Source organism: Anoplopoma fimbria, chromosome 1 (genome assembly GCF_027596085.1).
Source record: "Anoplopoma fimbria isolate UVic2021 breed Golden Eagle Sablefish chromosome 1, Afim_UVic_2022, whole genome shotgun sequence".
Classification (NCBI taxonomy): Eukaryota; Metazoa; Chordata; class Actinopteri; order Perciformes; family Anoplopomatidae; genus Anoplopoma; species Anoplopoma fimbria.
The window spans coordinates 13,440,062-13,465,533 of record NC_072449.1 but is presented as its reverse complement, the minus strand read 5'-3'; the positions used below and the strand labels follow the sequence as shown (position 1 = coordinate 13,465,533).

Sequence of the window (25,472 nt, the reverse complement as noted above, 5' to 3'; positions counted from 1 at the left end):
CAGGGAGAAAACTGTGGTGACACCTGATCGACTGGCTTCTCCGCGCACATTGGCCCGGGAGCTTCGGGCGAATCAAGGAAGGAAACAGCAGATACCCGGTCAATGCTCGGCCTGTGCTGTTGATTTTATTTGATTGCGTGTGCGCGCTTCATTTGTGGGGTTATAGCCCAACCAAAGCCATGGTCCACTGCGCCGGCTGCGAGAGGCCTATTCTGGACCGCTTTCTGCTCAACGTGCTGGATAGAGCCTGGCACGTCAAGTGCGTCCAGTGCTGCGAGTGCAAATGTAATTTGACAGAGAAATGTTTTTCTCGAGAGGGGAGACTCTACTGCAAAAATGATTTCTTTAGGTAAGATCGGGGAAGGAGACAGAAGAACTCATCAGCTGTGTTTCTGTTCATGAATGTGTCTGATTTTATGTCAGGAGCTGGACTGTGGAAACAGAAGAAAATTATAGCCGAAAGACATTTGAATAGCAGAACAAATAATGATGGTACGTCATAAAAACTAGGGAAACATTTATCTTTTAAGGCCAATAATTATATTTAGCTGAAAATCATTTGAAGTCTTATGCAGATTGAGTGCAGATCATTATTTGTGTTTCCTATATTATTTACAACTTTTTAAAGAGTTATATACTATTGCAACATGCCAGTAATTATTAAAAACCCAATCGGCCTCTCGTGCTTTTTTGGAAAAAGTTTAAAATAGGAAAGAAATGCACATCTGTTGACTGCAAACACAGGATTCCAAGTCCTTACAATGAACGCCGGGTTTCTGCTTTATTTATGTATTCTCTAAATTAATGGATAAACCGACCTGTCCGCGCCTGTAGGCATGAGTGAGAACTTGGAGGCGATAAGCTTTGATTAGGAGCGCGTAATTAAAAGCTTGTTAATTGGCATTCTTATGCTAAACAACAACAAAAGAGGAGCAGCAACATTGAACGCGTGTGCACTGGCTCTCAGCGGGGAAAGAGGGGAGGGGGTGGTGGTGGTGGGGGGGGGGGGGGGGGGTTGTTAGGACATCGAGGAAATCACACTTGGGGTGTGCTTTTTTACAGCGCACCGGCAGTCGGGGGAGCGCACAGGATCAAACCCCGGCCAGAGGAGCCGCTGCCCGGTGTGTTTGCTCAGTCCGGCTGAGGAGGACGTGATAAGTGGATTTGAATAGTAAACTAGTTGAAAAGCTCAAGTGCGCAGACAATGCAATCACAGACGTGCAGTCAACAAGCAGTGCACACCACTCAATACACATTGTTTAACCGTGAAGTCAATGGCAGGGCGATAATGTATTATTCCACAGCAGCCTGCTGTGTTAGACTATTAACTAAACCTGTAAATTTACTGGATCGTATATTCTTTCAAATCGTACTGTATACAAACATATATGATCTTACATGGAATAGAAAAAGGTTGGAAATAGAGAAATATTTTATTTGACAAAAATTATTAACTAAAACAACTAACGTCAGCAGGTCAAAACAGTTGTGCAATGGCTTCTGGGGGAAGGAGAGAAAATTTAACAATTAAAAATGAAAAGATTTAGCTCATGGACAACATCACTGCATTTTCGTTTATAATTATGTATTCATAGAGCGTTATTGCTCAAAACGTTCCTATGTATACATTTAATCTTAAACTTATCATAAAAAACAAAACACATGTTTTAAATATGTTATTGTTATTATTGTTATTATTATTATTATAAGAAGAAACGAAGAGGAAGAATCATAATCATTATTATTATTATTATTATTATTATTATTATTTATTAAGTCTTAATTCTGAAAATAGCACAAGTCTGTTTCAGTCTGCATAAAATACAATAAGTATCTGGAGTTTATCTATAAATTATATTTTCAAGAAAAAAAACTAAACATGTGATCAAATGATCAATACAGGTTTAATTCATGTCTACAACATATTATAAACCTTGTAAAAATGTTGTTCCACAAAAAGCTAAACTGAGTCAAGTCAATGTGAATCTATGTTTAGTTTCATACGGCTCTTTGCGTCACCACAATTTCCGCCTGGCCGCCAAACCTGACTGGGCAATAATGTTATTATTTAACGCTTCAAAAAATGTTAATGTATAATTTGTCTTTGGTATAAAAAAAATAACCATCTCTTCCTCTTCCTTCCGCAGACGATTCGGCACGAAGTGTGGCGGCTGTTCGCAGGGCATCTCTCCAAACGACCTGGTCCGGAGGGCCCGGAGCAAAGTGTTTCACCTGAACTGCTTCACCTGCATGATGTGCAATAAGCAGCTCTCCACCGGCGAGGAGCTCTACATCATAGACGAGAACAAATTCGTTTGCAAAGACGATTACCTAAACAACGCCAGTGTAAAAGACACCAACCTTCTCTCAGGTGCGTGTGTGTTTGCTGTGTGTGTTTGCTGTGTGTGTGTGTGTGTGTGTGTGTGTGTGTGTGTGTGTGTGTGTGTGTGTGTGTGTGTGTGTGTGTGTGTGTGTGTGTGTGTGTGTGTGTGTTTGCGTGTGTCTGTGTGTGCGAGGGTAAATTGTGATCGATGTGATGTGTTCAGCCCCGCAGTGGCTTCATCATTTCCCATACCAGGACTTAGACGGCATTCAGAGAATACCATTCAACAACATTCAAAGCCCATTGTCTATTGCTCATTCAGTTCTCAAAAAATATATTTTCAGTTCAAGCTTCTTATTTTCACGGCAAAATAGTTGGGCATTTAATGTAAATCAGTGTTCAATAATTTGTTAATGACTTTGGTTTGCAGTTTTTACTTAATATTATATTCTCTTTAATAGAGGAGAAAAAAACATCAGCTGATATTTATATGTGAAAAGAATGTTCCCGTCTTTACGTGTTTGTGTGGATCTTGGTCAAATGGATAAAAACAGCGTTTAAAAACATACATGAACTTTTATTTTATGTTAATGTTGGGGGTAGTTTACATCCCCTACTTGAGGGCATACTTCAGCCACCTTTATTTAACTACTACCACACTGCGGACATAAGGTTTTGTCCTTTATGACTGTAGCCTAATATTTCCCATGTTTTGGAGAATGGCTCTGGTTATTCTAATTCCCAATTGTTGTTGCTTTAGTAACGGCATGCAGTGACCCCAGTTTATCACCGGACTCCCAAGACCAGCTACAGGACGACGTGGTGCTAAAGGACACGGAGATAGCCGCCCTGTCCGACAAAGAAACGGTTAATAACGAGAACGACGACCAGAACCTCGGAGGGAAGCGGCGCGGCCCGCGGACCACCATCAAGGCCAAACAGCTTGAGACGTTGAAGGCGGCGTTCGCTGCCACCCCCAAACCCACCAGACACATCAGGGAGCAGCTGGCCCAGGAGACCGGCCTCAACATGAGGGTCATCCAGGTAAAGGGACTTTGACATTCTGAATCATTTTAGAGTTCTGATAACTCTCTGCTGGATTCTCCCTCTTATTCACTATGCCTTCATTCATTAACCAGCACATGAAGATGAAGTGAATATTTACTAGAACAAGGGGGTGTTTCTCCACGCGGCCAGAAACAACAACCTCGATTGTAATTATAGCTCTCACTATCACCAGTCATTTCTGTTCGGTTCAATAGTGAATCATCAAAACGGGGATCTTCTCATTCTGTCTAAAATATTATATAAATAATATTCAGGGGTCACCCAAAGGTGGAGGAGGTGGGCTCGCGCCTTTTCTGTTTTATAGGTTGTGTTACGCACCCATTAAAAGGTGTGATGTAACAGCTTATATTTTATGGAAAAATGGCTCTGCCAATCTGCCAGACTGACATGACCATGCAGGCCTCAATTCATCAGAGTGGCTCCCCTCCCCCACCATCGACCCCCCCCCCTCACATCCTTCGCCCCTCTTTAAAGGAGGCCTCTTCCCTTCAAACTGTGCGGTCACATTGAATTCATTAGGCCAAAGATTGGCCAACGCACGAGGGTTGATTTGGAAAGAGTAATTTATATGGGTATTTTCGATTCTTGGCGCTAGCAACGGGACTAAGTCGCCAACTGGCGCCGGGCTACTGGGAGCGCTGGGAGTCCTGGCACAGCGCTGCCATCCAGTTTTGCGACCACGTTTAGCCATGCTGTGAGCATTTCCAGGCAAGTGGAAAGACAAAAAATCGGTTTCAAGGGTCTTCAGATTGTCTCCTCGGAACTCTAAATTACAGCAGGGCCACACTATGTTAAACAAAGTACAAGACAGACAACTGACAAAAGATATAATAATAATAATAATAATAATAATAATAATAATAATAATAATAATAATAATAATAATAATAATAATAATAATAATAATAATAATAATAATAATAATAATAATAATAATTGTTATTATTATTATTACTATTATTTATATTAATATTATTTGTTTGGGGGGGACTATTTTATTTTATTCCTTCGTTGTGTCCTCCTCCCAAAAAATGTTTAAGCCGTTATTTCAAGTTTGGATAAGTAACTATTGCAAATTATAGATACATGAGCCAAAATGAAATTACCCATCAGGAATAATAACAGACCTGCTCCAGGTTAATAATTGGGAAGCAGATATTTTAGTTTAAAACAGTTTCTTTTTTTATCATTATGCGGATACGTCTGCGGGGCAGATCACAGGTAAAATGTTCAGCATATAGCAGATTAACGACGATAAAGTGATTGTGGCAAAGTAAGGGTATCTAATATGTATGAGCATGAGGGAAAAAGGGAAGCGCGTAATTAAAGGAAACCGGCCTATAGATTAGGAAATGATAACCTCCAAGAGCCCGGTAATATATTGGTAACAACCCTCCTATTAAGTATTAATTGGAGATTTTAAGCCCCCGCTGCTGCAGCCTTTGGTCGGAGTAAATGGAGGGTTAAAAGATCATTAGGGAGGTTAGATGTGACTCTCGCTCCTGTAACGATAATTGGGCGCAGTTCTCTCCGCCGCAGAGCCGTGCGGATAACGCACCGGCTCATCACGCACGCCGCAAAACACACAGACAGCCCGGTTATTTACGCTACTAAGAAGCCAACCCGGTGCAGCTGCCAAGGCAAACATGACACCTAATTACACTTTGCTTTGTATGGCGGCGAATTTACACAGTGAGGTTTATTGGCAGATTCAAAAACAAATCCACAACGTGTTTATAAAAAAAAAAAAAAAATGTATTCATACATTTCTGCCGCCAAAAATCCACATCAAAGCAGCCCTCACTTTGCCATCACCTCCATTCCTCACTCCCCTCCCATCGCCCACACACAATATTGACGTCCAATCAAAATGGCGTCAGAAGCCTCTTGCATGTTTACTGAGTGACATGGGCCGTGTGTGTATGTGTGTTCAGGTCTGGTTCCAGAACCGACGTTCCAAAGAGAGGCGCATGAAGCAGCTGAGCGCGCTGGGCGCCCGGAGGCACGCGTTTTTCCGGAGCCCAAGGCGGATGAGGACGCTGGTGGACCGGCTGGAGCCCGGGGAGCTGATCCCCAACGGGCCCTTCTCCTACTATGGAGGTATGTAACAAATTTACGTTCAGAAAAATATTTTTACACATCATGGAAAGTGTTTTTCTTTTTTGAGAATTTTGTTAAAATGGTATATGGTGTGATTTTCCTGTCTGTGACCTGTTTTTCAGGCATATTTTATTTAACTTTTTGGTGTGTTTCCGTTTTTTCCTCTGTCATTTATTTTCTATTTTCCTGTCATTGCCTGATGTTATGAAACAAGGCCCCATTTTATCTGTACAGAATCAGCAGGTGCTGAATAAGAAATAAAGGTCTTGTAGACATTATTAAGGTGCTGCCAGCTAAAGAAAATACAGCACCATTGTAGGCCTGTAAAGGTATGTTAACATTGATTTTGTACGCAAAATAGAAACAAATAATAAATAAATACTATGAAGTGATTTTATTCTCTTGCATAACATCATGGCACACTTGGATATTCAACAGTAAGGCTTTTACTTTATAAAATTCACTAGTGATATTATTCAGTTTGGTTGTCCTCATCTACAGGCTTTTGGAAAGTGAGCAGTGACTTAGGTTTACGTCTCAGTGATTTGATGCCACACTCTTCCTTCACGTGCTTTGAAATATCTGATCATTTTCAGAGTTATTTCATTTGAGCTCGGGCCTTTGTCCCTTCTGCTGAAGCAAAAAGTCTGATAATATTCTGCTGAATTGAAGAAAAAATTCCTGGCCTCAGTAGGTAGAATCGCTGATGAAATGGCCCCCATTTTAATTAATTTTGTGGCCACGTTGTTCTCCCCACCCAATTGCAGTTTTGATTTGAGTGTAACGTGCTCTGTGACTAATGTAGTACGGCGAGGGTCTCTCTTGCTCTCTAACACAAATCAAGCTCTGTATATTCAATGAATTTCTCAATGTCTCCGGAATAATTTCAGCATACCCATTGTTCTTATAGCTAACCTAGATTTTTTTTCTACCTCTCTTGGATCTGCAGATTATCAAAGTGAGTACTACGGGCCAGGAGGGAACTATGACTTCTTCCCTCAGGGGCCTCCGTCGTCGCAGGCCCAGACCCCAGTCGATCTCCCATTCGTGCCCTCCTCCGGCCCCACGGGAACCCCCCTCGGAGGCATGGACCACCCCCTGCCGGGCCACCACCCATCCAGCGAGGTGCAGCGCTTCTCTGATATAATGTCCCACCACCCGGGGGACTCTCCCAGCCCAGAGCCTGGCATCCCAGGTCCCCTGCACGGCCTCTCCTCCGAGGTGTTTGGCCCTAGTCCGCCCTTTACCTCACTGTCGCTGAACGGCAGCGGATACAACAACCACCTGTCCCATCCGCCCTCGGAAATGAACGAGGGCACTGTGTGGTAGCTTTTAGAGAGAGTGGACTCTACGGATGAGAGATTCTGTAACGGAGAGTGGTGAGGTTTGGTGGTGTTGGGGGATGGGTCGAGAAGGGAAATGGATGTTGACAGGGTTAGGGCAACGCCATTGAATCTTTTTTTTGGGGTGTTTTAATATTTATTTATTTATTTTCACATTCGATTTGTTGATCTTTTTTGTGGGGAAAGCGTATCTGGCATAATGCTCAAAACATTGTCTTCAGTATTGTGTTTGAGTGTTTACATTGCCTCCTTGGACCCCCCTCCATGCATCTAAAACTGGACCCACCAAAAGAATTGGCGAGACTGCTAAACTGCCCACCATTCGACCCCCCTTTCTTTTGGCCCCTGGGGCACCTTGTCACCCCTCCTGACTCCTGTCAGTGGCCCAGCATAGCAACCAAACCCCCTAGCACTCACCGGTGGGGTAAAAAAAAAAGACTTTGGCAATCTCCTATAGTATGTCCCGAACATGAAAAACATCATTAGCTACTGTCAAAGACTTCAATAGCTTTACAGAGAGAATAAAGGGGCAGAGGGTTGATCGTGTGCTGACCTGGGACTGTAGGAAGGCTGAGCGGCATTCAGACTGTGTTCGAGGCACTAGCCTTGTCCCTTGTATTTATTCAGAAGCTCCTCAGACCTCTTTGCCTCTCAAGGCTCTGCCATATTGACACTTAACCTTTTTGACACCATGTTTCCGAAGGCCAGAGGAAATGACAATTTTCCCTTTGTCCGGACTATTATTATTATTTTCTCTTTTCTTGATTTCAGAATTTACACCAAATCTGAAGAAGGCCGCCTTCAAAAGGCAATCATTAAAAACCCCTCTACGGATTGCAAACCCTTTATTTAAAATGGAAGTGAACTTGAAATGTTGAAATGAAGTCTACCTTCTAAAATTCTTTTACCGGGGTTCTAAATGGGACTTAGAGCAGTCAACTGTTTACGTAATCTATATAATTCAGGAGTCCAGAAGTATCGAAAACCATGTTTTAGAACCTCTCGATCCATATAAAAATGTTCCAAGCAACCAACCAAACTTTTGTATTGATTTCATTTATATTGTATGGAGATAAAAACACATTTTCTGGGGTTGTGGTTTACTGTGCTAGTTTGTACAAGATGTTGTTTACAAAAAAAGGTTAAAAAAATAAATAATAAAAACATAAGTAAAGAAGACATTTGCCAAATACAAAAAAGAATAGCACAAATACTGTTAAAGTGCTTTACACCATCATCTCCGGAGATTGGGACAAAATGTGTTAAAAGGAGTAATTTACTTCTTAATTTTTCTGTCTGCTGAGGATACATTCATAGAATTGTTGATATTACATACTTAAACAGGTTTTATTTTTGTGTCTTCACAGGAGAAAAATCCAAAATATAAAAAATTGATGGTCAAATATGCAGCTAGTAGCTGCTACATCTCTTTGAATATCAAGCCCCCATGGTATGTCTTTTATTGTTCCAATAAACCTAAGCTTATGTGACCTCCAGTGCATATTAGACCATTCACTGTATAAATACAACATGTTGACAAAAATGTGTTTTTAATAAAACTAGAAAATATACTTATGAATTGTTAAACATATTTTCTGTGGAGCAGCTATCTTACAGTATATCCTTACACTCCAGTGTATTATGTGTCACACAGTGTCAGTGCAGCCATATATCACAGGGTTCTCTGTGAGGTACTTATCAGGCTGGTGTCACTCATTTCATAATGTACGCTTTTTTGTCTAATGAGAATGTAGAAGCATAGTCTACAGAGTCATGCTTTCATAGAAAAACAGAACCAGGGTTTGAACAAAAAAAGAAAAACTTTTCAGCTGATTTCACTTTTCTCCCAGCAGTGGAGGCATTTGGTGGACTAGCTTGCTGTATCTGACACAAGGGGGAGTGCATTCACAATTTATGCCATTGCCACTTCTTTCCTCAACCAATTTGGCTGCGGCCTCAGATTCTTCTGTTCAGTTACTCGAGGTCATCGACTACTCATAAGCAGTTAGCTGAGCAACTGTGAAGGACAATGATGAAATTGCTGTGACCGCAGCTCTCCTGCTTGTTATGCTTTTATTAGCCTGCTCCTACATTATTATTCCCTGCAGCTTGCTGTTCTCGCGGTGCGGTCTGACAGCTGGGAGGAACTTTTCCAACTTATTTCGGTGAACATAGCCGTAATAATAATCAAGAAGCCCAAACACTGAGGTGTGATCTTTTGCGGGAAGGATGAAAAAAATATAAAAAAAATATTCACCCTTGTAGGGAATGAGTAAGGCGGTGGGATTGTGGCATTAATTTGAAGGAACCTTTATCTTCCAAACCCGGCATGTGCACTTAGGACCATATATGCAATCCTAGTTTTCTCTCCCTGCCTCCAGACTGTAATCCACCATGAATTAATCATGGTTTCGAGAGTTAACCAAGCTTGGGGATGTGGGGTTGAAGGTGGGGGTGGAGGGTCTGTGGAAGGATATAGGTCTCTGTTGAGCCCCTGGGCTTAGCCCCCCCTTTGGTAACACCATGCACCGGCGACTGACCGCCCCCGGGGCCACGGCTCTTTAAATTCAAATTCCTATTGATCGCTCATCAGCTGTTGGTGCAAACTGACCTTGTAGTCCAACGCTGGAAAATAAAGCAAGCCTTAACAACATTGAATGGGTTTTAAATGACATTTTAAATCTCTGACTCAGGACGTTTGTATAGCCCGCACACCCACTGGAATCGCAAGTAAGTGTACTATGTGCATATGCATTTGATGAGAGGGGGTGACAGAGGGAATAAATACTTAGAGGGGGGTACAACATTTACAAAATGCTACGTTAGGGTACAACAGGGGCCAAAATATTGAGCCAATAGGAAGATCATGCCCAGTAGGCGAACACTGAGGTACTTGTGTTCAAACTGAGTTTTCCTTTTTTTCAAAGTCTCTCCATATGAGGAGCGTTTGGCTGCTAGTTTTAAATGCAAAGTGCCTCAGCTGGAAGCTTACCCTTTCCGCGGAGCGAACGTCACGTAAGCACACAGACACATGGCACCGGTCCCCGTCCCTCCCCAAACAAACAACACATGTTGGGGGAAGCCAATCTCTTGGCCAGGAATGAGAAAAGGCTGTTAATCAATGAAGCAGGTTGGTTGATCGCTGAGCCACATTTCCCTGGCTCAACACTCAGCGAGTGGGTGATATACAGTCATGTAGCTGCCTGATAAGCAGGCCTCTGCTGACGAGCTGTTTGTTTTGCCACCTTCCTATTCTTTACACTTCCTTTTCCTCCTCCTCTAAGAGTAAAGACAGAAAGAGATCTTTAAGTGATAGGAACAATACCTTACTATTAAGGTCACGTTAAGGAGGCATTTTCTTTACAAATAATGCCTGATTTCCTCTTAGGCTACATCCACACTACTACGTTTCCATTTTGAAACGTGCATCTTTTTCTCTGTTTACGCCTAGGGTCCACACTACTCTGGAGCTTTAAACGCCCCAAAACGGAGGGGTTTGGTGACGCTACATACACTGTTTAAGTTTGATAACTCTGGGGTTGCGTGTTAGTGGACAGGCGCAGAGCTGGAGACCTTAGAAAACAATGACGTAGACACCCATGTTTGCTACAGCCGGAAGAAAACAAACAACTACAGCCTTGATTATCGATGGACTACCTGTGGTTAATTCAACATAGATAACAGATTACAGGCCTTGCTAACCTTGTTAGATAAGATAAGATAAGATAATCCTTTATTAGTCCCGCAGCGGGGAAATTTGTCTTTTCTAACAGCTGTTGTGCAGTTAAAACCTGCATTTTATCATTCTACTACTGCCGACATGAGGTGGAAACAGCTGTTATTGGAGCAATTAGCAAGGGGCGTCTCCTGCGGCGTTATCAGCCCTACTGAGCAGACGTCTGAAGTCCAGTTTGGGGCGATGGACACAAGCGGAGGACTTTCATTTTCTTACAAATGCTTATTTTGTTCTGCACAACTATTGTTAAGCTCACAAAGAAACTGTAAACGAACAAAAGCATAAATGCTCTCCAGTGCGACAAGGACTTCAGCCACCAGTGTTAGAACAAAAACGAAATGAATCAAGGCAGATTATAAAGGAAGATTTTACGTATCAAGCCCAACTTTTTTTTATTAAGAGTACAATAATACTCCGTGGATGAATAGTCATGTGATATTCTTTCGTCAGGCATGTAGGTATGGACGGATATCATTTTGAAAACTATGATGAAACGAGATTTTTTCATTTTAAAGCCCCGGTTTTAGATGGAATTTGTGTTTATGTAGCCTCAGAGGTATAATTCAAGAGGGATTCAATTTATAGCCAGACCGAAAAACCAAATTTTCTCTGACCATCCAAACCCTAATAGCTCTTTTCAAGAGAAAATAATTAGCTGCACAGACTTTGTTTTTTGTTGAATACACAGAAGAAGAAAATAAATATGATCAGCCACCATCACAGAAAAGGCAAAGAAGAGTGCCACCTAGAGAAAGTCAAAAATAGTTACCATGAAAATCCAGGGGAAAAGACAAAAAAAAATGGATAGTTAGACAGATGAAAAGAATATTCTTATATCAGATAATAAGTCTTTCTGTCGCCAAAAAAACTGACTGTGCAGGTTATTGAAGAAATTAAGTGAAATATGGATTGGTCCCAGGGCCTAATATAAAGAAATATATTATGTACTGTCTGGTAAGTATTTCATTGAAACCATGTTAGAAATACTCACGTTTCCCAACTCTGATTGTGTTCAGTGGTACGGCCCTGGTTGGAGATGGACATTTTGAATATATACGTACGTTCCACAAAATGTGATTGGTTGGTGGCAAAATCAACCTGGTTCCCCCAAAAAGTTACGTAGCTTTTTCGCCACATAACATTCACATCCTGTGTGAAAGTACTCAAGACAAATACAACATTTTGAAAAAATGTATGTATGTGCAAATGAATCGCTTGAAAAAAACACCCCAAGCGTGTAAAGGCCTTTAATTGTAATGTTCTTTTGAATATAGCAAAGTGATGGTGCCAGATCTCTACCTTAGCTGACAAATCCTATGAATTGAACAACCAAATATAACCAACCTTTCTAACATATGTAATGTCCTTTCCATTTTGTGTTTTCGGCTGCTAATGTTAACACTATACTCATGCAATGAAAACGGAAAAGGGTGAGTTATCAATAATAAGACTTACTGCTTTTGATATTAAATCAGAAATGCAATCTAAATATACATACAGTTAATTCTGTAGCTAGTAAGCCTAAGTGACCTTCAAAGTACACTGGTGTAGAATAAGTAAAAATCACATTTAGTTAACAGCTGACATCTTGAGACTGACACTAATTCTTTGACACAAGTTTACCAGGCAGCTAACTAAACACAGTTTTACCTCTGACTTATGAAGAAAGAATTATACATATTGAGTTTATGTCTGCCTTATATTGTAGTCGGGCCTGTTAAAATGTGCATAATTGTACCTCCAAATTGCCTCTACAGATCTGTAGGAAAAAACTGAATGTTTTACTTATAATTGGTATGTAACCCATTGTAGTACAATTTACATGAAGAAATTGTCCATGTAACAAACAATGTGTTCACACAGGGAGGAAAGTATAGTCGTTTAACAAAGTGGAAAGTACTAATTTCCCCCTGGAGGATGTCCTGATGGTATGTGAGGTCTGTAGGTTGGCCTGATTAGCACAGAGCATGGAGTGTGTCTACGCCATCTGACCCACTGAGTGATATTCATTTGTCATTCACATATTGGAGACCAACTGCTGTGTTTTTTGCTCAGGGCAAGGGTTTTCTCAATGAGTTGTTTGTGTATGACTGCACTCGAAATTTCCCACCATGATATTACATGGAATACACAAGTGCAAGTGCAAAATCTGTTTAGAATTTGCTTGGCTGGTGAATTGCCTTACATGAATAGGTTGTTTCAACGTTTATGGGACTTGCACTTTGTCTGAAATAGCTCTATAAAGGTTTTCTATTTCCATTAGCAAACCTCAAACTTTTCCAATCTTACCTCCTCTGCTACTGGGCCTTGGTATTTAGTCAAAACATCCTCTACCAGAAACTTTAAGCCAAGGGGCCATAACCATCAAAGCATTTGCAATGGGAGCACCACATATTTGCAATATATCTCAAACACTATCAGTGTGTGGAGGCACTGAGCAACTATTCTGTGTTGAATGCTGAATGTTTTGCGTGATAATTAGTGACTTTCAGCCAAATGCATCCTTGGTTGCTCGTATGGTGACAAATGGTTGGCGTAAATAATAAACACAGATGAATATGTATTGATTGAAGGCTTTATGAGGACACCTACATGTTCTGCTCATGTTTCCAACAGCTGCATCACTAAAGCAAACACGGAGACTCTGGCTTAAAGTCCCCAATTTACACGTTCACTCGTTAAACAGAAACACCGGCGGCTTCTATGGCTGCAAACTATTAAACTGGACGGAGGACACAATAAATAAATGCTTGTTTGTAGCGCCCATTTTAAAACTTAATAAAGTCAGAACTCTATGTCATGGTATTTGGCGTTCTGTACAAGACCACAGATAATGTTGTTGTAGGTTTCTGGTGAATTGTATGCTCTTAATTTCCAGCATGTATATAATATGCCCTTGCATAACTTGACAAGCTCTGGCACTCTGCATCTTATCTTCATACAATGGTTGGTATGATATATTAAGGTATAGTTACTCCTCATTTTTTAAACGTTTTTCTACTTAAGTCCAGTAACAAGGGTGAATCTCTACTTGTTACATGTAAACAGTCTTTCAAAATAAACATCTTTCTTCACAGTATACAGCTTAGTTAGCTTAGTAACTGGTTTGAGTTAAAATAACTACAGAGTGACGTTGCTTAAGTATGGCAGTGAAGTGCCAAATAAATAAACGTTGCCATCTCGTTTAATGCTGGAACTAACAACGGTCCCCTGGCTGAAGACCGGTGGAACAGTCAATCTCCCTTCCTCCCAACCTGTTTTTTTTTGTGGTCCTTATTCTTCTTTGTCCATGATTACACGGATCACATACAATTTGATTGAATTACGGTGATTCATTTTCTTAGGTATAGCGATGAATGCTGTATGAGGATAACCTGCAATCTGCTGCACTTCATTTGCCAAACTGCATGTGCACACTTACTCTGTTTACAAACTGTAAATGGGTCTAATGGTTATGTTTGTTATTGATTTCACATGTTCTTTATAAAGCACCTGAACAGTAGTCTTTATAGCTGGAACTCCCACCAGGCTCAGGTCTGTCTCATCAGCGGGGCTTTTATATAAGTTGATCCCTTAACTCCAAGGTTTGCTGAATAGTTACCATGACGATCTATCCTGGTAAAGAGTGAACATTCATCGTGGGACTGATATAAGTTACCTCACTTACTCGAAATCCTGCTTCGTTGTGAAGGCCTCTGGAAGTAACATTTAGTATCACCTACTGAGCAGTGCCCAAATTTAGTTCCAGGGATTCCCTCTAAAAGTTGACGGAAAAGAAAGTATTACACATGTACAGAAAATAATCCATAACTTCATAAAGTGTTGCATTTGGGAATCAACAAATAGAAGCAGCATTTCTTACTTTTAGACTGTGATGGCCTCGGGGTTGGCCCTATCTTGTCCTTTTTGTTGGCTGTGTTCTCTCCTTTGCTCCAGGCCATTGGTCGGTTGGCACAGGAGGTTAGAAATCAGACCTGTCTTCTCACTTTCTTCCCCTGGCCTGCCAACTGATGTTGTTAGTTGTTTGTACCTTCTGTTTCACACTCATACACACTCTCTTCACTCCTGTAATGTTCACTCCATTTACTTAATTAAACATTTTGCATTATTAAAACACTGTGTGGACTCTTTTGTGACACATTCTTTTCAGGCAGGTTGTGATAGACAAAACAAATAGAATCAGGAAACCCCAAAGTCAAAACCCCAAATCTTAACACTCTTATTTTAAGAATTGTTTATAGCTCCTTCTGGGCAAATTTGTTTTCCTTTCTTTCTGCCATCTTAGCATTTTTCTTCTGTGGCATTATCTGAATGTGTTTGAGCAAGTGGCTAAATGCACCGCTGTAATAAGCCCTCATCACCTAAGCACATTGTAACTTGAGCTCCAGGTGTTTGCTGCCATGTTACTGTACCCAACGCACATGGCCATGTTGCTAATTAAAGCAATCCCATGCTTATCCTGAGAGGAAATACCTGGATTAGAGGGAGATTTGCAACTCAAACCTGAGATATGCCTACTCAATTTAAAGCCATTAGACAATTAATTCACTTTGGTGGAGGGTGGATATTGCATAGCACTAATCTGGCCCCTAAGTTGTCACTGTGTATACTGATGAGTATTGAGTGCTCTGTGTACATACAGTGATGCGAGGGACCCTGAGCACAGGAAGGAATAAACAATGATGTTTCCTGTGTGAGCATCATGTCAATAACTTCAGTATATTACGTTAGTTATGAAACACACCCTGATTTGCTGTGATGTGAGGTTATGCTACATTCCACTGACTAAATACATTTTTGACATGTTTCTCCAGTCTTCCATTGCCTTCTACTCGATGACCTTTGATCTCTTTTGACAGCTGATGTTGTTTGTTTCTACTGTTCATTTAGTCTCTTGTCCAGAGTGCTTGCAGTGATGTAATGCTCCTCACAAGTCACATGTGATATCATGATGATATCATACGCCACTCTAGTTTTTCCATCAAGGAGGTACCTGTCCTTAGGATGGACCAGCAGATATCTTAATGCTTAATTTATACCTTTGATTTCAAGGGTTGTGAGGTACCTACCCTAAGTGCCTATGCTCCCTTGCATCGTCTCCTCAAACGGTTCATAAGATATGTTACAAAAAGTTATAGTTATTTTTTGTCCAATTTCCTTCAAAAGGGAAAACAGGAGCGAACATTGCGCTTTTGCGTGATAAGGCAACAAAACAACTTGGTTAAGTTCAGGAAAAGATCAAGGTCAACATTGACATGAGACACAAACAGCATTCTCATGGATGAAAGTCTGTTTTTTTTTCCACGGCAGAAACCCCACGCTGAACAACAAATCAAAACCCCCTACATTAACCATAAATGCAGTTTAAAGTGTTGGTGTAGATTTCCTGACTTAAGTGACCTACTGTGGACTTGGTTTGGCTACTAAAGAGTAAGTGTGTTTGTATCAGGAGACAGACTCTGCGAATGCTCAGGGCCAGCCCACAGTGATCGGCCGAGAATTGTATCGGCCAACTGGTATTTTTCCCAAACACCCTGCAGGACGCGATAAGTGATAAATCAGAATTTTGGACAACTTCAAGTGGACAAAATATAAGGCTTTGTTTAAAGATATCAATAGTCTTTGACAATTTTTTGGGGGGGATTTATTAGAATTTATTTATTGGGAAAAAAAGAATGAAGGGTTAAGATATATTTTTGGGAGTTTATTATTTAAACAAAAAATAACTAAAAGGATCTGAATTGAACATGCAATTTTATTTTATTTTCATGTTGGAGTATTTGGCTGAACATTTCTTAAAATATAATTAATGTTTGGTTCAACAAAATCAAAACCAGCAATTATTTATAATGTAAAAAGTGTGTTTCCTCAACAGTTTTAGTATTGATCAGAAGCAAAGAATCACCTTATTTTTTAGCATGTTGAGAGGATAAGTGAACAATAATAATAAAAAAACTATTAAAATGATGAATTGCAAAAAGTGAATTAAATAATTACTGAACAAAGTGTCAGTTCAGGACAGGTACATACAAAAAAAGAAACAAACTTGAAGTAAAGTGTAGTAAACCTGTAACGTAGAACAAATATATTTATTAATTTGTGAGAAATTTCTAACCCAGTCAAAGACCTAATCCTAATCAACCTAATCTGATCAAGACATATCCAAACAGAAATTAACCCAATCCAGAATGCATAGAACCAGTATCACACCTGGGGCATAATTTAAACAAAATGTATTACTTGAAATTGCATACACAAATTGTATTTTGTCAAGGGAGGATAAACTGACTAAAACTTGAGCCACACATTGTCTTTAAGATGAGAAAAAGTGGCCTGAATATTTCTCTAAAAAAATAAAAAAATAACATTCATTCCAATTAAAGCAGGCCTGTGCGAGTGCAGCCAAGCAGCTCTGTTATTCAATTGCATTAGAATGAACGATGCAGTGGCATGCAACCATGCAGTTAACAGGAATTAAAACCATAGGCAAGATGACGGATTACACAAGAATAAAGGTGTGTGTCTCAGTGTGTGTATGTGTATATGCATCCATGCGCACATGTACTTTTTTTCTTGTTTTCTATTGTACATATTGAATATTTTCCAACACATGTACTTGAATATTAATTCAAAACAGCTTGAACATTGAAACGTACTATTAGGTCTATGCTGTGGCATGGCTTCAGTGTACTTGTCAGTATTTGCCAGCTGTAGTTATTGCATGATGTATGGCTCTGTTCTTGATGCATGCATGACAGTTGGCAGTCATTAATCATAGTTAGAAGATAGGACATATTTTACGGTCCCTTTTTTCGCTCATATAAGTTTACAGTGGTGTTCACCCGGTCTAAGCAGATGCAGGGATGGTGACATGCACAAACAAATTAATATCATTCAACTGTATAAGAACTCTGCTTTGAAAAAAAAAACATGGCTTGTAAACAGACGCATCTGGCAAACACTGGGCCTCCATTCCTCCACTTTATTAGACAACTACAGTGTGTTGATTTCACTTCAGAAGAACTTCCTTTACTTTTCCTTTCCAAACTTAACTCTGCTCTGCTGCTCAACATCATGTTTCTTGTTGGTGCGTGGGCGTGACAGTCAGAACCACGCTCACCGAGTGTGTCTGCACTGGTAAAACAGCATTGTTGCGACACACCCACCTTAACAGTGTAGACTAACCATGCATTTAATTAGAAACAAAAGCTGGAAATAATTAATTAGACGGCAATTCCTTTTTTTACCCTTGCCAAAGATTATAATGGAGTAGATAGGCGGCAGAAATTTTACAGAAAATAATTCACTAAAATTAAAAACGCAGAGAGGCCACAAAGACAAATAGTCACTGTTCCACTTCAGTGTCCCGCTGTCTTGCTTGGAAATGTTTTTTGGTTTTTTTTATGTATTGATATGGTATGGTTCCATTTACTCTTTACTAATTCCCGCCAATTATAGCTTAGCTAAGGCCAGCTCTGACTAGGGTCCGACTACGGTCCTGCTCCAAAGCCTCTCATGCAATGGTTTTAGGTTGCTATGTTAACACAGGTGGACCTAACATTAGCAGAATAAGTTAGCACAGCATTAACTAGCTTTGGGTGAACTAGTGCGGATGAAGCTTATAAGGTCACCATTTTATTCAGACTGGGACGTGCATAATCTAATGCAAATGCCTCACCTGAATAGATATTATATTTGATTGAAGGACAATTGAAGGATTTTTTGGCAAGATCGTGGTTGATCATTGTTTATTTCAATTACAGCCATTACTCATAGAGTGCACCACTTCTGTGGGATCACAGTGAATCGTGGCTGCCGCTGCATCTCCCCTTCATCCTGTGGTTCATTGTGGAGCAGACAATCAGGTGGAGGTATTGTAAGTAGGAGTACCGCCACATTTTATGATTTGCGTTTCCATCCTCTTTTATGTCTTTTGTTACTGAAGTGTATAATTGAGATTTCTGCTCAAGTTCAAAACTTTCCACAATGCGAAGAGTTCACTCAAATATTAGAAGGGACAAGTCTGTTTTCCCAAAATACCGTCCATATGTAAATAGTCAGATTGGTTGTTCCATAAAGTTACAGTTGTCGAGTGTCCCCCAATTATGCCATATAAAATGGGATTCACTTTTTCATGACCCAACAAATTAGTTTGAAGCAAAATTTGGCCTTCAGGAATTTGACTTGTTATTTCTTGCTGGTGAGTACAGGTTCGAGAAGCAGTTTTGATCAAGGCTTACTGAAGTCATGCCACATTTGGGTTTTAAATTGGGACAATGTAATTACATATCTTGTTAACAATACAAAGGGTTATTTTATAGTTGTTGTTTATTTTTGTCATTATCACAGTTTTTGGTTTTCTTGACTTGTTGCGTCTTTTCTCAAAATGTACTGTAAACTTCAAAATTAGATTAATGGCTGATCTAACACAAGCTCATTTGAGTAACAAGATAAGAACAAACAAAGCAGATGCAAGAGAAAGGACACATTTACACTCCAATTAGTGCTCTTAAAGGCTTGTGTTGTATCAAATGCAGAAAACACAGCCTGTAGCCTCCGCCATAATGAGTCATTGAACCATGGCTTCCAATGGGCCTCCTTCGTCACTGTCACGTCCACTGAGTGCCTCAGTCACATTCAAATTGGCCCCGGGGCCGCAGACATTGATAAAGGGTCTGTGTGTGGTGGGAAGCATGCAGGCTAATTTCAGCAGGCTGGGCTGAGGCAGTCCAGTCGCTGTCCATCACTTCCCTGTTATTTGCATCGGCCCCAATCAGTCCAGAGTGTTGATCAATGCAGAGTCAAAGAGCGCTTTCCTTTAGCATTAAGAGCTGCCTTCCATTACACTGTTAGGTATTCCCCAGCAATGTATTTGCTCTGAATAGATGTTGGTGGTAGTAACTTTATCCATGTTGTAAAGCTGTGTACATTACATTACATTACAATCATTTAGCAGACTTACAGTCGCTTTGTAGTATATTACATATCATTCACCCATTCACACACTGATGACAGGCTACCATGCAAGGTGCCACCATCAGACTCTAACTAACATTCATGCAACATCCAGTCCACACCGATGGCAAGCCTTCGGGAGCAACTTGGGGTTAAGTGTCTTGCCCAAGGACACATCGACTGCCGAAGCCGGGTATCGAACCACCGATCCTCTGATTGGAGAACTACCTTGCTCTCCACTACGCCACAGCCGCCGCTGTGTAAGGACGGCAACCACAGCACAGAGAACTTAAAAAAGACAAGAGTTACCCCTTAGAAAAAAATGAACATAGCCTTTGCTGCAACACAATCAAATGGCGCACATTCCTGGATGATGCTGTGAAATGCCAACGGAGTATTTTACTTGACGTCTCCAGATCATTGACACTGATGGCACCATCACTTTCAAGAGTTGCAAAATAGGTCCTAATTATTTTTTAATTATTTTTTTTCTGGGCAGTCTTTCTATGTATTTTAAGGATTCAAGGATAATTTATTGTCAATACAACACAGGTATGCATAACAAAATGCAGTTGTAGCCCATTTGCAACACAAGAAAAAAAAGACAAACAAAACAAAAACATAACAAGGAACGTTAACTGCAGCAAAAATAACAATTCTCTTGGCAGATAATATGGCCGACATCTTAACATTCAAAATTTGATATCAGGAAAACATTGTCCATAAATTTTGACTGTGTTTGAACACCAAGCATCAGGTCCACCTCTTCTAGGCTCACCGTAATCCTGCTCTCTGTCCTGCGGTTTGCCAATGAAGTGCAGTTTGATGTGGGGTGACAGATGGAGCCAGGTCTCTGTGAAGATGTGGACACTCACCGACCTGTTGCTGGGTTCACAATAAGTCTTATTTCATCTTTCTTATTTTCTGTGACAAGACATGACAACCAGGAGTAGCTGGGCAGTGTAGTAGCCTTTGGTCCTAGCTGTGTTAGCTTAGCTTCCATCTCGCCTCTCCTCTCTGGGGCAGTTTGGTGGCATTTGGTCCGGTGATCGTCTCAAAGTCTGCTGCACTTATCCAATCCACAAGCTTCCTTTTACAGTGTTGATGAATATATTCAGTCATATGTCAATAGTTCTGTAGTAACAAACACGAGAAAACAACAAATTAAGACACTTTTTTGTGAAATTATGGGAGCTACCAGCATTCAAATTCATAGATGTCATGCTCAAATCAGCTTTGCAGGATTCATACTTCCATGAGGATGGTGCATAAAAAATAAAAGCTTATTTTGGTAAGTTATATGATATAGAAGTATTAGTCTTGGTTATGCGTTGCTAAATAAAGCATTTTTTTATGAAATACTAACAAAAATTAAAAAAAACTGCGTGGATTAATTAATAAATACCAAAGAATCAAAATAAGGTGAGTTTGTAAGATTTTTTTGAAAATATAATTATTCGTTATATTTTGTATTTATTCATATGATTTTTGGTTAGTTAAACATTGAGCACGTTATACCTCCATATATAGCGGGTTATACCCCCCCTCTGGGTCTCTCCCTCTTCACTTCGCTTACCAAGTTGTCCTGTTCCCTAAAGTAGCCTCTTGTGGTTGATGATTTACAGTAAAATTGGAGTGGAAAATGTTTCGCAGACCTGGCAGCTTTCAAATCCTATGCTCATTTGTCACTCGGCATTTCCTTTTGTGTAGCAGCACGAGAATTAATTAGGCTGTGTAGCGGCAAAAGTTTATGGCTATAATTTATGGAGAGATGAGATTCCTTGGACACCATCTCAGACCCGTGTTGATTTATTATTTTTATTATTATTGTGTTATGTGTGTGTATGTATAGAGTATGTGTTCGACTTGTGTAGGAGGTTGCCCTGTGTGAATAGCAGTAAAGCAAGATTCATTTGCACGACTTGGGTTTTGTGGCAGGGCAAACATATTCACTGTGGAGTACAGGCCGGCTAACAGGCAGCTAACCAACTGCACACACACTGGAGCTAAATGGCTGAAGGGTTGCAATTATGTTTGTGTGTATGTAGGTGGGGACTCACTTTTATTTCTATTTTTGATGTAACTTCAATATTTGTTTTCCGACCTCTTTTATCTAGAGGATTTAAACCTGCCTCTAATTCTTTTCACTTGGACCTTGTCGTATCTTTCATGCGACAGTGCTGTTGAAGTGATGAGGAAGGATGCTCCGCGGACACTGTTCTTGCTGGTATAATAAAGTTTATTACAAACAAGCAACACATGTCATGACGGACGTCTAGAGCGCCCGGAGGTCTCGAGTCGAATCTGTGAGTTCCCTGACTTTCGAGCTCTTACACCTCATTATATAGGATACATGTTAATCACATTTGGGGGGGAAAGTCAAGATACTGTATGTGGCTCCGTCATTATACACACTTAATCACATTTGGCCCCTGGTATCCTGTCCATCTGCTATGTAAGACAAAAACACTTAGGTCCTTCGCTGTATTGTGCAAGACCTGAAAATATACCACAACCTGTCCAGAACAATCATAGTCATCACTCATTCAGTTCACCTTAACCCCATTTTACCCAAACTCCTGATGCTTGAGTTTCTAAATGTTTACATCAAGGAAAAACCAAAAGATTAATGAACATGTGAAACAGACATCAGCTGTCTGTGAACACCAGATCAAAAAAAATATATACATATATACATATATATTTCATGTGTGTTACATTAGTGATTATTTTTTATATATTACTACTACAGTCGCAACCGGAACCAGACAACGCTGCACATAACAGCGCTGCACGTGCGTAAGTGTGTTTACTCACCTGTGCACAGTCATCTCTTTAAGAGACAAAGGTGAAGCTAATGAAGTTGTTTCACGGTTGGGTGAAAAGTTCAAGTAACCCCTCAACATCACAAACAACTGTGCAAATTGATTCAACAGACAAAGATTCAGATGAACCTCAACGAAAAAAAATAATCTTGAGAGGCAAAGTAACCCAGCATCTTTAAGCTGTGTGTGTTTATGTATCAGAAAGCAGCAACAACCTGGATCTTTATAAAGCCCTTCAAAGAAGTGAGGACATTTTCAACCCAATCAGTCATCATGTTGGAGGATCTGAGGACAAGGCCCAGCTTGAAATTAACTAAAATTATTCTTTAACCTTGAGGGAACTGTTCCCCCAGTGTCTCCCATCTGCATTTGCATGCATGTCCATGTGGGTTCTCCCTTATGGAATTGCTGTGCAACAACAAAAAACACACACACACACACACACACACACACACACACACACACACACACACACACACACACACACACACACACACACACACACACACACACACACACACACACATATTCGCTCTCAGAGCTGTAGTCTGAGGTGTTTGGGATCAATTGTGGATAATTGGGTCTCCACGCGACATAATCTTACATTAGTACAGCCAGCTGTGCAGCAGGCATGCACAATACCTTTATACTGTGGGTTAGGTTGGTGTTTTGTGGTTGCATGTCTTGTGCATGTTTGTGTGCCTGTCCAATAGAACGCATTTAAAGATAGTAAAAACAGCAAGTGCTTGTATACCATGTTTTTTGGCACTGTGTGTGAGAAAAGCTGACCTACCTAATCTGATTGCCTTTACTGATGATAAACACCAACCCTATCTTTGTCATTCCCCATTTTCCATTTTAACACACACAAACATACACACACTACATACATACAGCCGTAACTTAAAAAAAGAAGCCGCTCGCACCAATTTTGTAATCAATGTCCACAGAAAATGGGATTCTTCCGGCCGCCGGCAATTAATACATTTGTGTCCTTTTTTAACACTAGTGAACCGAGCTTGAAATTACCAATGACTGGCTCCTGCTCATTTCCATATTTATTGCAGTGGCGGCAGCGGCAATGGTGTTGGGGGGGGGGCAAACTGGGGCGAATGATTGATGTGGAGCTCGCCTCCCGCATTACAAACAGCCCATTATTGGGCAGACAGAGGAAGATAGAGAGAAGACAGTGGGAGAAGGAGAGAAAGGGATTGAGAGAGAGAGAAAGAGAGAGAGGAAGAGAGAGAGAGAGAGGAAGGATAGTGAGAGGGAGAGAGAGACAAAGAGAGCGAGAGGGAGAGGGAGAAAAAAGAGAGAGGGAGAGGGACTTAGAGATAGAGAGAGAGAGAGGTCTAGCATTCAGTTGATTATGGTTAAAGACAGTGGGATCAGTCTGCGCTGGAGGTTTTTGTCCTCCACCCCTCCTTCCCTCTGCTGTTTCCCCATCTCCCCCTTTTTTGTTTCTCCGGTCCTCTCACTCCATTTTTTTGCAGGGAAGATGGCCGGGGCGGGAGCATTAAAGGCGTGTTTTAATGGATGTTGACAAGGAGTGGACCAACAAAAGCCCAAGCCTGCAGATTTGCTTGAAAAGATTCAATCAGACATGTTTTCACTGCAATTAATTGGCGGACTCGGAGGGGGAGGGATGCAGGGATGAAGAGATTGGCGACGGAGGTGTGAATGAGTGTGATTGTTCCAAGTACCCCCTCCCCACCATCAACCCCCTCCCCCCACTTCCTCGCACACCCCCGCGCTTCCCTCTGTCATTTTGAGCGATAGTTTGGAAATGTCCTTTGAATGATGCTAAAGAGCAAACTCGTCCGCCTCCCACTTCCCTCCTCCTTCTCCCCGTGAATTATGAGTATTATTTCAGGGAGGTGGGATGTGTTGAGCCAGAGAACAGGACTAAACCTCTTTGATTGGATCTGACCTGACTCCACTTGTGTCAGTTACAAGCACACACACTGATATAATTGCTGGTGTGTGTGTGTGTGTGTGTGTGTGTGTGTGTGTGTGTGTGTGTGTGTGTGTGTGTGTGTGTGTGTGTGTGTGTGTGTGTGTGTGTGTGTGTGTGTATGTGTGTGTGTGTGTAGTGGGATTAGCTTTGACAACTGTGTCCTAATTATGACACAACTCAAGAGGTAAAAGTAGTATTGTTGACCTAACTCTAAACCTCATACCTGTAGTTACCTCACACACACACACACACACACACACACACACACACACACACACACACACACACACACACACACACACACACACACACACACACACTGATACTAAATTCTGAGGGCATGTCTACACGAACCCTTTTTTCAAATTAATCCGAATATCTTGCTGCGTTTGCACCGACTGTCCACACTATACAGAGTTTTAGGGCACCGAAAACAAAGGATTCTGAAAACCCTCCCGAGGACGAATACGTTTGAAAACACCGCTTTTCCTGATAGTGTGGATGGCGGAAAACAAAGCAGTTTGCACTTTACCGGAAAAGAACAACAACAGCCTTGATTACCGATCGACTACCAGGTTAATTCAACATGGATAACTGATTCCAGGCATTGTTGACCAAGCTGTTAGTTGTCTTTGCTAGCACTTTGCTTTTCTAATTAATGCTTATTTTCTATTGTGAACTTCACAAATAACCAACTAACGAAACCGAGAGGAAAAGAGTGAGAGATTTGTGTTGACCAAATGTAATCTAGTAAACTTCGTTTAATAACTGTTCATTTTAAAGTAAATTTGCTGTCTGTGTGGGAGAGATAGAGTTAGACTTGCAGTGTTATAACTAAGCTTGAAAAATAACACTTCTAAAAACTTCCACGAAAGTGTCTGTTTGAGATTATGGAGGAAGATGTAGTGTAATCGTATTATCTGTAACCAAGCAACCAATGTACTTCCTGTTTACACCGGCACGCGCATGCCCAGTGTACATGAATAGTCATGTGATATTCGTTTTCAGGGGAGCAAATCTGGACGCAAATCATTTCAAAAACGAGGCTGAAACGCATGTGTGGACGGAGATCGTTTTTGTTTTAAAAATGGAGACAGGGTCTTAGCTCAACCATCCTCATCTTTAGGACTGGGTATCACTGTTTTGCATATCATTTATAGCTGAA

The 25,472-nt window shown here is 40.7% G+C and overlaps 1 protein-coding gene across 1 annotated transcript; it reads left to right on the top strand.

Moving 5' to 3' along the window:
* Positions 1 to 179: 179 nt before the first annotated feature.
* Positions 180 to 6,820, top strand: lhx1a (LIM homeobox 1a). Its single transcript, XM_054604055.1, has 5 exons — positions 180 to 349; positions 2,148 to 2,371; positions 3,084 to 3,367; positions 5,326 to 5,491; positions 6,441 to 6,820. The coding sequence occupies exons 1-5, from the start codon at positions 180 to 182 to the stop codon at positions 6,818 to 6,820; spliced, it is 1,224 nt and encodes a 407-aa protein (XP_054460030.1).
* The last annotated feature ends 18,652 nt before the right edge of the window (positions 6,821 to 25,472 follow it).